This window comes from Lycium ferocissimum, chromosome 7, assembly GCF_029784015.1.
Source record: "Lycium ferocissimum isolate CSIRO_LF1 chromosome 7, AGI_CSIRO_Lferr_CH_V1, whole genome shotgun sequence".
NCBI classification, from domain to species: Eukaryota; Viridiplantae; Streptophyta; class Magnoliopsida; order Solanales; family Solanaceae; genus Lycium; species Lycium ferocissimum.
Genome location: NC_081348.1, coordinates 29,072,393 through 29,084,248, shown reverse-complemented (window position 1 = coordinate 29,084,248; position 11,856 = coordinate 29,072,393). Strand labels below are relative to the sequence as shown.

General features: G+C 35.1%; 2 protein-coding genes across 2 annotated transcripts; one reads left to right on the top strand and one right to left on the bottom strand.

Moving 5' to 3' along the window:
- Positions 1-631: 631 nt before the first annotated feature.
- Positions 632-1,354, bottom strand: LOC132064208 (probable E3 ubiquitin-protein ligase LUL3). The gene has a single exon (XM_059457118.1). It carries the CDS (start codon positions 1,230-1,232, stop codon positions 651-653), a length of 582 nt encoding a protein of 193 aa, XP_059313101.1. The 5' UTR covers positions 1,233-1,354; the 3' UTR covers positions 632-650.
- A 3,143-nt stretch (positions 1,355-4,497) lies between these two features.
- LOC132064207 (serine/threonine-protein kinase BSK2-like) lies at positions 4,498-10,761 on the top strand. Its single transcript, XM_059457116.1, is given in 11 exon segments — positions 4,498-4,822; positions 5,427-5,647; positions 5,930-6,065; positions 7,407-7,540; positions 7,940-8,045; positions 8,414-8,499; positions 9,024-9,042; positions 9,045-9,211; positions 9,299-9,457; positions 9,748-9,861; positions 10,297-10,761. Coding segments are annotated over 11 exon segments (1,476 nt in total). The 5' UTR covers positions 4,498-4,740; the 3' UTR covers positions 10,549-10,761.
- Positions 10,762-11,856: the final 1,095 nt, after the last annotated feature.

Here is an 11,856-nt window from a genome sequence, read left to right as displayed (position 1 = left end):
TAAAATCCTTCTATCCCTAAGTTCTAAGTTCGCATAATAGAACCAAAAATGCTGTTACTATCAAGGGATCATAATTCTAACCGATAACACAACAATCCATCAAAACAAGTTAGCAACAGCCAATTTAGAAACATACTCATGATCTCCAAACATTTTTGCAGCCATTTCATAATATCAGTTACAGATTCCTCAGTCATTTTCAATGTAGTCACTTCCATTGCAGATTCTATAGAAACTACTTTCTATGAACAAAATACCCCATAGAGATATTGAATACAAAGGGGTTTTTTGTTTCCCACCATAATTTTGAAAATGAACATTTAAATGCCCTTCAAAAGTAAGTAAATAGATCCGAAACATGTAAAATGCGGTTAATCCCACAGTACAATCTTCACAGCTCAATGGTAGCACAATTGGAATTTCGAGATTCAAACTTATAAACTTTGACGCTGGATTCGGACACAGAAGCTTTTAAGTATTTTGAAATAAAATTTATATATTTGAAACAATATAAAAAGTATTATAAATAACGATAATTAAAAGCTTAAAATATTAAAGTCAACTAAGGAAATTCCGGTCAAACAAAAACTTGATTGACTCTAGAAATTGCCACATAAACTGGGACGGATGGATTAATTAAAACTGAACAATTAAATCAAAGCAGAAGTATATGAATAGAGAGCAAGGAGAAACATGATCAAGTACCTTCCATGAACAAGGGCATCAAAAGTAAAAGAAACCAAATGGAAATCCTTATTGAACTCATCAACTTGAAGCCTTATAGTATCCTTATGAACATTAACATCATTCTTAATCTGCTTTGCGTTTTGGTGATCCACATACGGCACTTCCGGCAGCGGAGGCCTAAACCCTAAACCCCATCCATTATTACTATGAGGACGATAATAAGGAGGATAATTATAATTTTGATAGACTACAGGTGGTGGTGGTGGTAGTCTAGTACTACCATAATTACTAGTCTGACTGTAATTAGCATGATAGGGGTAATAATTACTGGGGCCCGCGTTGTGGGGTGGTGGGAGTAGGGGAAAGGAGTAGGGTGGGTGGGGTGGTGGTGGTGGTGGTGGTGGAGAAAAAGAGGGAAAGGGTGGAGGAATAGAAGAAGATGGTGGTAGTGGTGTTGGTGGTGGTGGGCGTGGGTGGGGGTGGGGGTGGGGGTGGTGGTGGTGGTGATGATGATTTTGCTGCCTTTTACTCCATGAAATTCCCATGTTTGTTTTGCTTAGAGAAGAAGAATGGACAAGTTCTTTTTTTTGAAGAATTGGAGGAGAAGAATGTAGGACCCACGGGGGAGGTTTTGCCTTTAAAAATACGTAAAAGGAAAGAGATTAGGAAGTTTAGGCGTTGAAAAACAAATTAAAAAAGGGCAAGGAAAAAATTATTGGTACATAACTATAGTTTTAAAAAATTACAAATACCTATATGATATTATAACTATAGCTACATTTCATAAATATATAGCTATATTTCATAATTACGCTTTAAACTATAAATATTTATGAAATTTTCGGTGTAAAATTGAGTTTTACCGAAAAAGAAACAATTTTTACTGCTCTTTTCTTTCTACTGTTTTGTTAAAGGAGAAGTTTAATTTTTCAAACTCTATGAACCTTCTTTTTGTTTTTTTCAAACACAGAGAAAACAAAAGGTTAATTTGTTTGGTTATTGAAGTCACGAGATAAAATTAAAAATAAATGTCAGATATAGTACGTTTTGATATTTCCTGGGCCTTTTCTTTTAACTTTTCCCTTGAATGTGATATCAAAATCATTACTTTTATGTTAAGAAATCTCTGTATAGTTATTTATGTTATTTTGATTGTAGAATGAGTTATAATTGTCATTTATTTTTCTAAAAAGTTCCAAGTCTACAAGTATATTTTTTTCTTACAAGATTATTCACTACTTTATACATATAAAAATGCTTGATTTTATCAAAATATAGCTTGAATTTGTAAATTTAATAATAAAGACTTTTCTCTGCACAAACAGACAGGTCTAAATAGTGTAAAATAAAGTAGGCATTTAGCATATTCAAAAAGAGGAAGCATTCCGTCAAAGATATAGCTTATTTATTAATTTCTCTAATGAGGACTATTGACATTGTTTTCTTCGCGAAAATATTTGCATTTTAAAATAAAAAAAAAATATTGTTCTTGATCAACTTCAAATAAAATATTTGACGGCAAATTGAGGATGTTGAAACCTTTTGGCATTGACAGACAAATGTGTACATTAATTACCTCTCATGAGGTTTTAATAATAATAATAATAATGTTCCCTTGCGGTTTTCACGGTTCTTTTCCCTATTGTTTATTCATCATTTTGGTGTATAAATTATTAAATGCATGAGCGATTTTTGACTGTTGAAGAATTGAAATGTCAAAGAAGACGTTAGCATTTGAAAAATATTACATAGTTAGGATAGATCTGTTGTCATGATATGGGCTCGCAGAGTTATCTTCAGCCCGATAAAACAAAGATGATTCTCAATGAGAATTGGGTTGTTGGCAGAAGTCCATTAGGTGTTCGATTTTGAGATTTCTATTTTGGGAAAATTTCATAAACAAAGTGATTAGGGCCATTTGCACTTTTTCCCTATTTTGTGACCGTTTTTTGCCCTTCAAATAGGCTGGTATTTAATTTTTGCCCTTCAAAATAGAACTTATGCCTTTAGGAGCATAAGCTACACATTATAATATCTACAAGTTATGCTAGCGCCCTTAAAGAATTTATGCCCCTATAGGCATAAATTTGATTTTGAAGGACAAGTTAAAGACCAATCCATTTGAAGGGCAAACCGGGCAATTACTTCACGTGATTAGTGTCCCTTTTTCTTTTGGTTTGTGTGAAAAATAGGGACATTTTTTTCAAAACGTGGCAGTAGTTTTCTTTCAAAATCACGCATACAGTATCTAATCATAACTGAAATCACGCAAATACAATACCTAGTTGTAACTAAAATGACGAGAATATTTACTAACTATCGCGAATTTACACTTCTAATGAGATACAGGATACAAAATCCCTTATTACATGAACATGCTTTCAATCTTCTTTCCTTAATGCCATTGAATCTCCCTCCGAACTTCCAAATACACGAATTAACAACAAAAAAAAAAAATTGTCATTGAAATCTACCCTCGAAGCTTCAAAATACATGATTTTTACCCAGCAAAAATCCGCTATTGGAATCTTCCTTCAAAGCTTTCAAATACTATATTACATGCAGTATGTGTGTGTTGATTATTGTACTTATTTTTGATTTGTGTATAAATGGTATGATATAAATACTAAAATTTAAAGTAATTTGTATGTGCAACTACAACCTTGTAATTTTGTATGCATAGCTTAACAGTGTGCATGAATTTTTAAGTCGTCCAACTTTGAACCAATCTAGAATGTATAAAATTAGAAATTTCCACGATGAGCATACATGTCCATTGAAGAATAAAATTTATTCACAATGTTAAACAACTTGTGGGTTGATAAGGGGCATTGATCAAATCCGAATATGATACAGTAATATAAGAGAAACGCACCTCAAAAGACGTAATAGATGATGTGAAAGGGATATTGATGTGAACTCTAAGCTGTATAAAGGTATGACGTTCTAAAGAGAATGCTTTTATGTTATTGAGCGAGGACACATCTAATTTTTACAAGAAATTGCCTTGCTACTATACATCTTGAATACAACATACCGTGGTTCAACTATCAGAATAATAAAAGCTATATTCTTGCTAAGAAGATTAATGAAATTTATTGCAAGAGAAAAAAAGATCTACACCTAGCCTTTATTGGAGATTAAGGGCATGATATAGTACCAACTCCCAAAAGATGTCATTTGGTAGGAGTTTTACGTAATATTGACTTGAAATTAACTTAATTTAAAAGGATGACCAATAAAAATTCATATGTAATTGATGTTAACTTGCTTGGAATTAAGTTATATATAGTAATAATAGCAATGATTACTGTATAAAACTTCAAAGATAAGACTTTAACAAAAGGAAGAGGAAGTTAAAAGGCCCAATTAGGAAACATAAAGTATTTTTTGGTAATAGAATCTTTGAGTGGACAAATACCAGGAAACAAAGTAAGGTGAAATGGAAGCATCTTCTTTTCCTGTCTTGCCTTTGTCATTTCAATTCCTTAGCATTAAAAAGGCAAACTCTTTTTACCTCACTGTCTGTGTGCCTACACGTCTCTCTGCAACAGTACCGTGTGAAAAGGAACACCTCATTATTAGTATTTCCTTCGTTTCATTTTATATGAATTCATTTGACTGTACACAATATTTAAGGCGAAATTTTTACTTGTGATGTTAAATGAGCTATAAATCATACAGGTCATTTTTTTTGGCACATATTAGTAAATAAATAGGTTTACATAAATTTAAACGGAGGAATATTTACTTACTACAAAGCATTTAAACCGAGTCCCACAGCCACGTTGTTGTTGTTCATCTCTATCTTCACGTGACTTATCATGTGACTAAACCCCTCTATTCTCGGTGGTCGTCTCTCTTTCCTTTTTGTGTTCTCACTTTCTCGTTTACTTTCCACTAATCATTAGCACCTCATATCTATACTTAGCTCAAAAAAAGATACAAGCTTTGTTTGATTTTTGAACAACCATTTTGATTCTTTGTTGTGGGGTTTGAGTTAAGACTACTGTGAGTGTCATTTTTTTGGCTGTCTATGTGAGCTGGTGAAAAATGGGCTGTTTACAGTCCAAAACTGCAAATGTTCAGTCCCCAGATAAGGAACCTTCTCAAGATGACTCAAAAACAGATCTTGGTATTACTCTTTTTTTCTTTAGTTTACATTATTTACTGTATATTTATATTGGTCTTGTACTGTGTGTTCTTGGTTTTATGTTGGGGTTTGGGGAACAGGCTTGTACTTGTTGGTTTTTGAGTTTTTGTTGATTGCATGTTGATTCTTTGATCTGGGTTGTACTTAATTTGTCCATCTATTTTGGTTATTTGCCATTTGTCTATTACCTACTGTAATAATCTCTCTGTTTATTTAACTTGTTCTGGAAGTTCTGATCCATGAATATTGTGGAATATTCATTGTTTCTAAACTTGCCATGCTGCTTCTTTTTCCTTTTAGCAAGATTTATTCGTTTATTTCTTTTCTTCTCCTTTGTCTTTTTTTTATATTTGTATATAGGGTTTCTGATTAGTACTGGAATTGATGTGGGTATCATTGTTTTCTTGTTTTTGTATCCTTAAACGAGCAGGTAAGACAGGACAGGCCAAGTATTTGTGTCTGAGCTAAGATTCTCCTGTTTAAGTATATTATGTGCAAAAAAAAAAAAAAAAAAAAAAAATCAATGTAATTGTCGTGTTTATTAACTTTATCTGTAATTAATTTCTTGTTTAATTTTTTGATGAAGCTAATGGGGATCAAGTAGACCAAGATCAAGTGCCTGCATTCAAGGAATTTAGTCTTGCGGAACTCCGTGCAGCAACAAATGGGTTTAGCAGTGAATTAATAGTTTCTGAAAGTGGTGAGAAAGCTCCCAACGTTGTCTACAGAGGGAAGCTTCGTAGCAATAGGCTAGCTGCCATCAAGCGCTTCTCCAGACAGTCGTGGCCTGATGCTCAACAGTTTGTGGTAAATCTGTCTGCAGATTATAGTTTAATCCTTTTAGCCATCATAATTGTTGAGCAAGAAAGGTTATGATTAAAAGTTGTGTGAGTGATATGAGTACCACTTCCATCCCAAGCTTCATTTGGTTTCCAAGTTCCTACAACACTCAGTTAATATGATGATTCTAATACAATAAGTTTGTTAAACCTTATGTATATGCGTGTAAGCAGTAAATCTCTAAATATCGGAGTATCTTTGCTGTTCTATCAGTTGAACTTTTAGTTTGGTCCTACTCATGTACTGCAGGCAGAGGCAGCCGGAGTTGGCAAGGTTCGGCATAAGAGATTGGTGAATCTAATTGGGTGTTGTGCAGAGGGAGATGAGCGTCTATTGGTTGCGGAATACATGCCTAATGATACTCTCTCAAAGCATCTCTTCCACTGTATAGTTTTGTCTTTTGCCTAGCCTGCAACTTTTACAAGGATATATCTTTTTTATGCTGTTTCAATGTCTGTTCCTATACCAGGTCATTCCCGTTAACTCATTTGGTGATGGATGTTTATATGATTAACCTAGTGATATTGCTTTTGATCTCTAACTCCAAGGTCATGCCATAGTCAGGCTTCCTGCTGAATGCTAAACTATGCTTTTAGGTTATGCCTGCTAAAGGAGGGCCTTGCCTCATTGGTCTTGTTGAGTTACAAGCTAAGTTACTCGGACTCTTCAAAAGTGTTGCCGCACCCGTGTCGGATCCTCCTAAAATACACTACTTTTGAAGGATCCGACACGCACCCGATGATATTTTAGGAGAGTCCGAGTAACATAGGTTACAAGTTAGAGGAGGTCTAGTGTTTGATTCTGTTTAACTACAATTTTTTCTTGATTAAAAAAAAAAAAAAAAAGGGTTATGCCTGCTAATTCTGTTTCCTCACAAGTCAGGCATGCTGCATCAACTTGGTGAATCCTTAGAACTAACACTCAAAGAGATCTTGTACTATAACATGAACTATTTAGCTTTGAGATCAATTGTTTGGAGTTGATTAGAGGCCACATGAATGATTGGCTTGAGTAAAGCAAAGAACATGACTTCTTCTTTTAATAAATAATAGGCAGTTGTTTTGACTATTTCACATTTTAGATGAATAAAGAGTCTAGAATGCTCCAAACAATGTTATAAGATATTTGAAGAAAAATTATCAAGAATCAACTTCCTCTGAATACTGACAAGCCATTGGAATAACTGAAACTAAGTTTTATTGATAGCTTTATAGCAGAGGACTTGGTGCTTCTGTTTGGCTATTCAAACTCCGTCAGTCTTCACTCTGGAAATTGGCTTAGGAATAGGAAACACTGAATATGACTTAGGGTAATTCAGAGACTCCAGTGATTAGTAAAAGTACTGCTTTTGTGAAAGCAACTGATACAATTTTCAGTGTGCTTTTTGCATTAATAACAAACTTGTCAATAGATAAAATAATTACATGGGTTGTTTGGTAACACATTAAGAGTTGGCTTGTATTATAGCTTATTCCAGTTTAGCACGCTCTAACTGGTCAATTTGCTAGAGAAAATATGGACTTTTATAGATGCATACTGTTAACGCTTTCCATTCCTTCCAATCTCCAGAGCTCTTTCACTTACCTTTTATTGGTATCTTTTGGTCTCTATGCATTTTTAAGCCTGTGTACAACATCTCTGAATTTAGTTTCATTTTCATGAGCAGTTCTATTAATCACTTAACTTTCAGGTCTCTTATTAGCATGCATGTGTTTTGGTGTTGCAGGGGAGAAACAACCATTGCCCTGGGAGATGCGAGTAAGAGTTGCATACTATATTGCACAGGCTCTGGGACATTGCAATACTGAAAACAGAAAGATATATCATGATTTGAATGCTTACAGAGTTCTTTTTGATGAGGTACTTAAACATAAAATCAGGAGTCTTTTAATTCATTTTCTGCTTCTTTATTTTGAAGAAACTGGATACCATTAATTCACGTTTAGTTTGACAGGAAATAATCAGGATTCTTCTAAATATCAAGCGTTTGCTTGCAAAAGCTGTATTTTGGTTGTTCTGGACCTCTGTAGATCAGTGACTGATCTTGATTCTTAGGTTATAATAGAGAAATAGGGTTGAGTACTTCTGTGAAGTATTCACAGACCTAGATCATATATTGTTTTCTCAGTTGCTTTGTTTCGAACCACAGGTTTCGGGCAGATATCCCATCTCCCTGTCTCTATGATTTTGCAAATTTCATGATCCTGTCAGTTTTGGGTGGTCTGTTCTTGAATTTGCTTAATGTAATTGATATTTCAGGAAGGTGACCCCCGATTATCTAGTTTCGGTCTAATGAAAAACAGCAGAGATGGAAAGAGCTATAGCACCAATCTTGCTTATACACCTCCTGAGTTTTTGCGCACAGGTACACACATGACACCACACTGCATTATAGATGGATGAACTGGTAGTCATTTGAAATTGCTTTGAGATTCTTGATTAAAGAGAGAACCAATTGCATTAAGTATAAGCATTCTCTGATACTTATAGACTCTTATTCTCGTGCACAATTTGCTGCAGTTTTGTGGGTTTAACTTCATAAAAAAGTCAAACTATTTCGTTTACCATATTTGAAGTGAAATCCTTTAGTTTCACAACATTATTACGCTTGTTCAATTCCTTACCTTGTGCCTTTACTTTTTTTATGCCCCTTTGATTTCTATTCATGTTTAGTTACTTAACTTGTTTTGTCCTATCCTTTTCTTTCTGTTTCCCCTTGATTTCTATTTATAGGCCGGGTAATCGCAGAAAGCGTGATCTACAGCTATGGGACTGTTTTGCTGGACCTGTTGAGTGGAAAGCATATCCCTCCAAGCCATGTAATGTACTCTGACATAGAAATCTTTCAAAATTTCTTCACCATTTGGCTCAATGATGTCGGGAACTAGATTCTAAACTATTTCATACTATAACTATGGGTCTACTTGATAAATTGACTCAGTGAAGGCTGTCATCTACAGCTACTCAATCTGGAGTAATGAAGTTTTACTATTTTATTTAATGACTGGATTGTTGTGCCTATGTTATCTAGAGTGTCGAACACTGATTGTAAATTTTAATTATTCTCCTCTATTTTGATATGCACTTGTAATGAGTGATGCTTGAATAAGTAAGCTTTCGTGTTGTCCTCTGAAAAAGTCCGTCATTAAATAAATTCTCTAATGCATGAGGCAAAGCCCTTCCTAAGTCAATGAGGTTAACAGATGTTGGATTATGCTTGATTAGGAACTGTGTTTATTGCCTAATGATTGACCATTTCATTGCTTGCTTTACCCTTACTGTATCAGATAGTTTCTTCGTCTTGCATGCATTTCTCTGTTGTTGGACTTTGATCAATTTCCAGGCACTAGACTTAATTAGGGGTAAAATGTGTTGTTATTAATGGATTCATCCTTGGAAGGACAATATGCAAATGAAGACGCAACAGCATTAGTTGAACTTGCTTCAAAGTGTCTTCAGTATGAGGCTAGGGATCGACCTGAAATCAAGTTCATTCTTAATGCAGTGGAGCCCCTTCAGAAGCAGAAGGAGGTATGCTTATTAGAGCATCTTTGATCCTGATGCCTGTATTTCTGATGGATTGAGCCTAACATGGTTCTTGCACATTGTTTATCTTAGGTGGCGTCACATGTTCTGATGGGTCTAACAAAAACTCCAGTGGTGCTCCCAACCATGCTCTCTCCTCTCGGAAAGGCCTGTGCCAGGATGGACCTCACTGCTGTCCATGATATCTTGCTTAAAACAGGTTATAAAGATGAGGAGGGCGCTGAAAATGAGGTGAGCTCACTTTTTATACTGAGGTAAAAAGGGTACTTGGAAATCATCGAACTCGATGCAGAAAGATCATGATAAGGGGTATAATCTACAGTAAGAAAAAACACTAATTATCCTCCATGGTCGTCTGAACTTTCTTTTATTTTCTCATGTTGGTCTCCTTTTTCTGTTCTCAAGTTTAAGTATTAATCATCATTAAAAAAAAAGCTTAGCAATATATCTGAAAGAGAAATCTTACCTGGTACTTTTTGGTGGAGTTTTGACATACTTGTTTTTACCTAAATTTTGTAAAGCTCTCATTCCAAGAATGGACACAACAAGTTCAAGATATGTTAAATACTAAGAAATTTGGGGATATTGCCTTCCGGGACAAGGATTTCAAGAGTGCAGTTGACTATTATTCTAAGGTAATCCACTCCTTTGTTAGCTCATATTTTCTTAATCTGTTTGGTGTTGATACTTGGATAAACTTTCTTTATTTTTTGACCTTTTTTGGTAAATTGCTACTTTTATTCATCTGCTCATATGTTCACCCGTTCCTATACGTAATAGTAACAAGGGATTTTCGCACAATAGAGACTTCTTGATTGCTGTGTTGGGAAAACTTCTTCCAGTGACTCGAGTGTTCTAATTGTTAGATCCAGTTGGAGTGGTGATGATGCAAAAGAATGCATAAAAATCTATATCTTGTATAATAAATGCTTTGTCACTGGCATGTGTTGCAGATAATTGCATATAGGCTATAGCATGTAAGACTAGTATGTCTTATCAAATCATATTATTCAATCATATTTCACTCATAATTATTACATGTACGCCTAACTTTGTCTAATTCCCAACAGTTGGTATCAATGATGTCTGTTCCTTCGGGCACTGTTTTTGTGAGGCGAGCCCTTTCATACATGATGAACGGGCAACCAGAACTGGCACTAAGGGATGCTATGCAAGCCCAGGTTTGCTTACCCGAGTGGCCTACTGCATTCTACATGCAGGCTCTTGCCCTATCCAAACTTGGCATGGAAACTGATGCACAAGACATGCTCAATGACGGAGCCTCCTTTGAATCAAAGAAGTTAAACAGTTGGCGTAACTGATTTGGTGAATCCAGAACGTCGAAGCTGGAGGTAGCTTTACTAGTAAGGATGAGATAGGATACTAGCGAACTAATGTTAATGTGGTTATTTGGGGGTTATATTTATCTCGGCCCTCACTCTTTTGTAGCCCAATACAGTTCTATACAGAAAATGTATAAATTACTCCCTCGTAGTTTATTTTGCTATGAATGCCAATTCCTTAGTTTTGGAACTCATCAAGAGTTCTTTCATTGTCATGTTTGGGTAAACATTAATGCCACGGTCTGTGTTGCTATTTACAGTTATTTTACCAGTTGAGCATATTATGCAGGCGATAATGATCTCAGAACTCTTACTTCATCTTGATCATTTAAGAAGTAGATACCGTTTTATCGAATTTACTATTATGAATTTTTTGGAGCTTGTTCATGTAAAACATGACCAGATTTGATAATAGAACAACTTCCCGGGGACAATGATTTTCGTAGCTTAAAAAGTTAACGTGACAATTGTAAAAACACATGAACAATTAGAAGTAGAGTAAATCGTCGTGATAGGAAATTATATAAACATCTCAATTTTATTTACCTTCTACAACAACAAGGGATAATAGTCAAAATACCCCCCAACGTTTGATCAAAATGCCAACTACACACCTAACCTCATTTCGTCACACCTATTACCCCCCGAAATTTTTTTTTCCCGCATTAAAATGCGCCCTGGCGATGTGACAGCGCGAATACACATTTCCGGTGGTAGCGTTATAGCGCTAAAAAAAGAGCATGTGACGTGTTTTGGGCCTTACCAACCTTTCCGCCACGTAGATGCCATGTAGATTAATTTGAACCCTCCATTTTTACACACCCAAGCTACTACTTCATCTTCTTCCACCGATCTAATACCCATCTCCATTTTTTTGTCAAAAAAGCAAATTGACTCCATAACTTCAACCACTCCAATCGTTATACCTCTAAAATCAACACCTTAATCGCTCCAATCGTTGGAAAGAGGTTCGTTAGCTAGGTGTTTATTTCTCATTTATTTCTCTTTTAAATTTTCGTTCATGTGAAATTTATTGTTTTAAATTTCTTGAGTGATTCTTGCTCATATTTAGTCATTTTTCATTTCTTAGGGTTTGTTATGGAAAAAATTGACCTTGGTCGATTGTGTGTATGGATGAGTGATCCTATGCTTAGAACGGTCCAAATGTCAACACGGGAATTTGTTGAAAAGCAAACTTCGGGCTAAAAACAACCCCGGGAAAAAGATCCGGGGCTTGTCCCTTTTTTAGGTGTTGGGCTTGCTCCCTTTTTTTATTTATTAAAAATT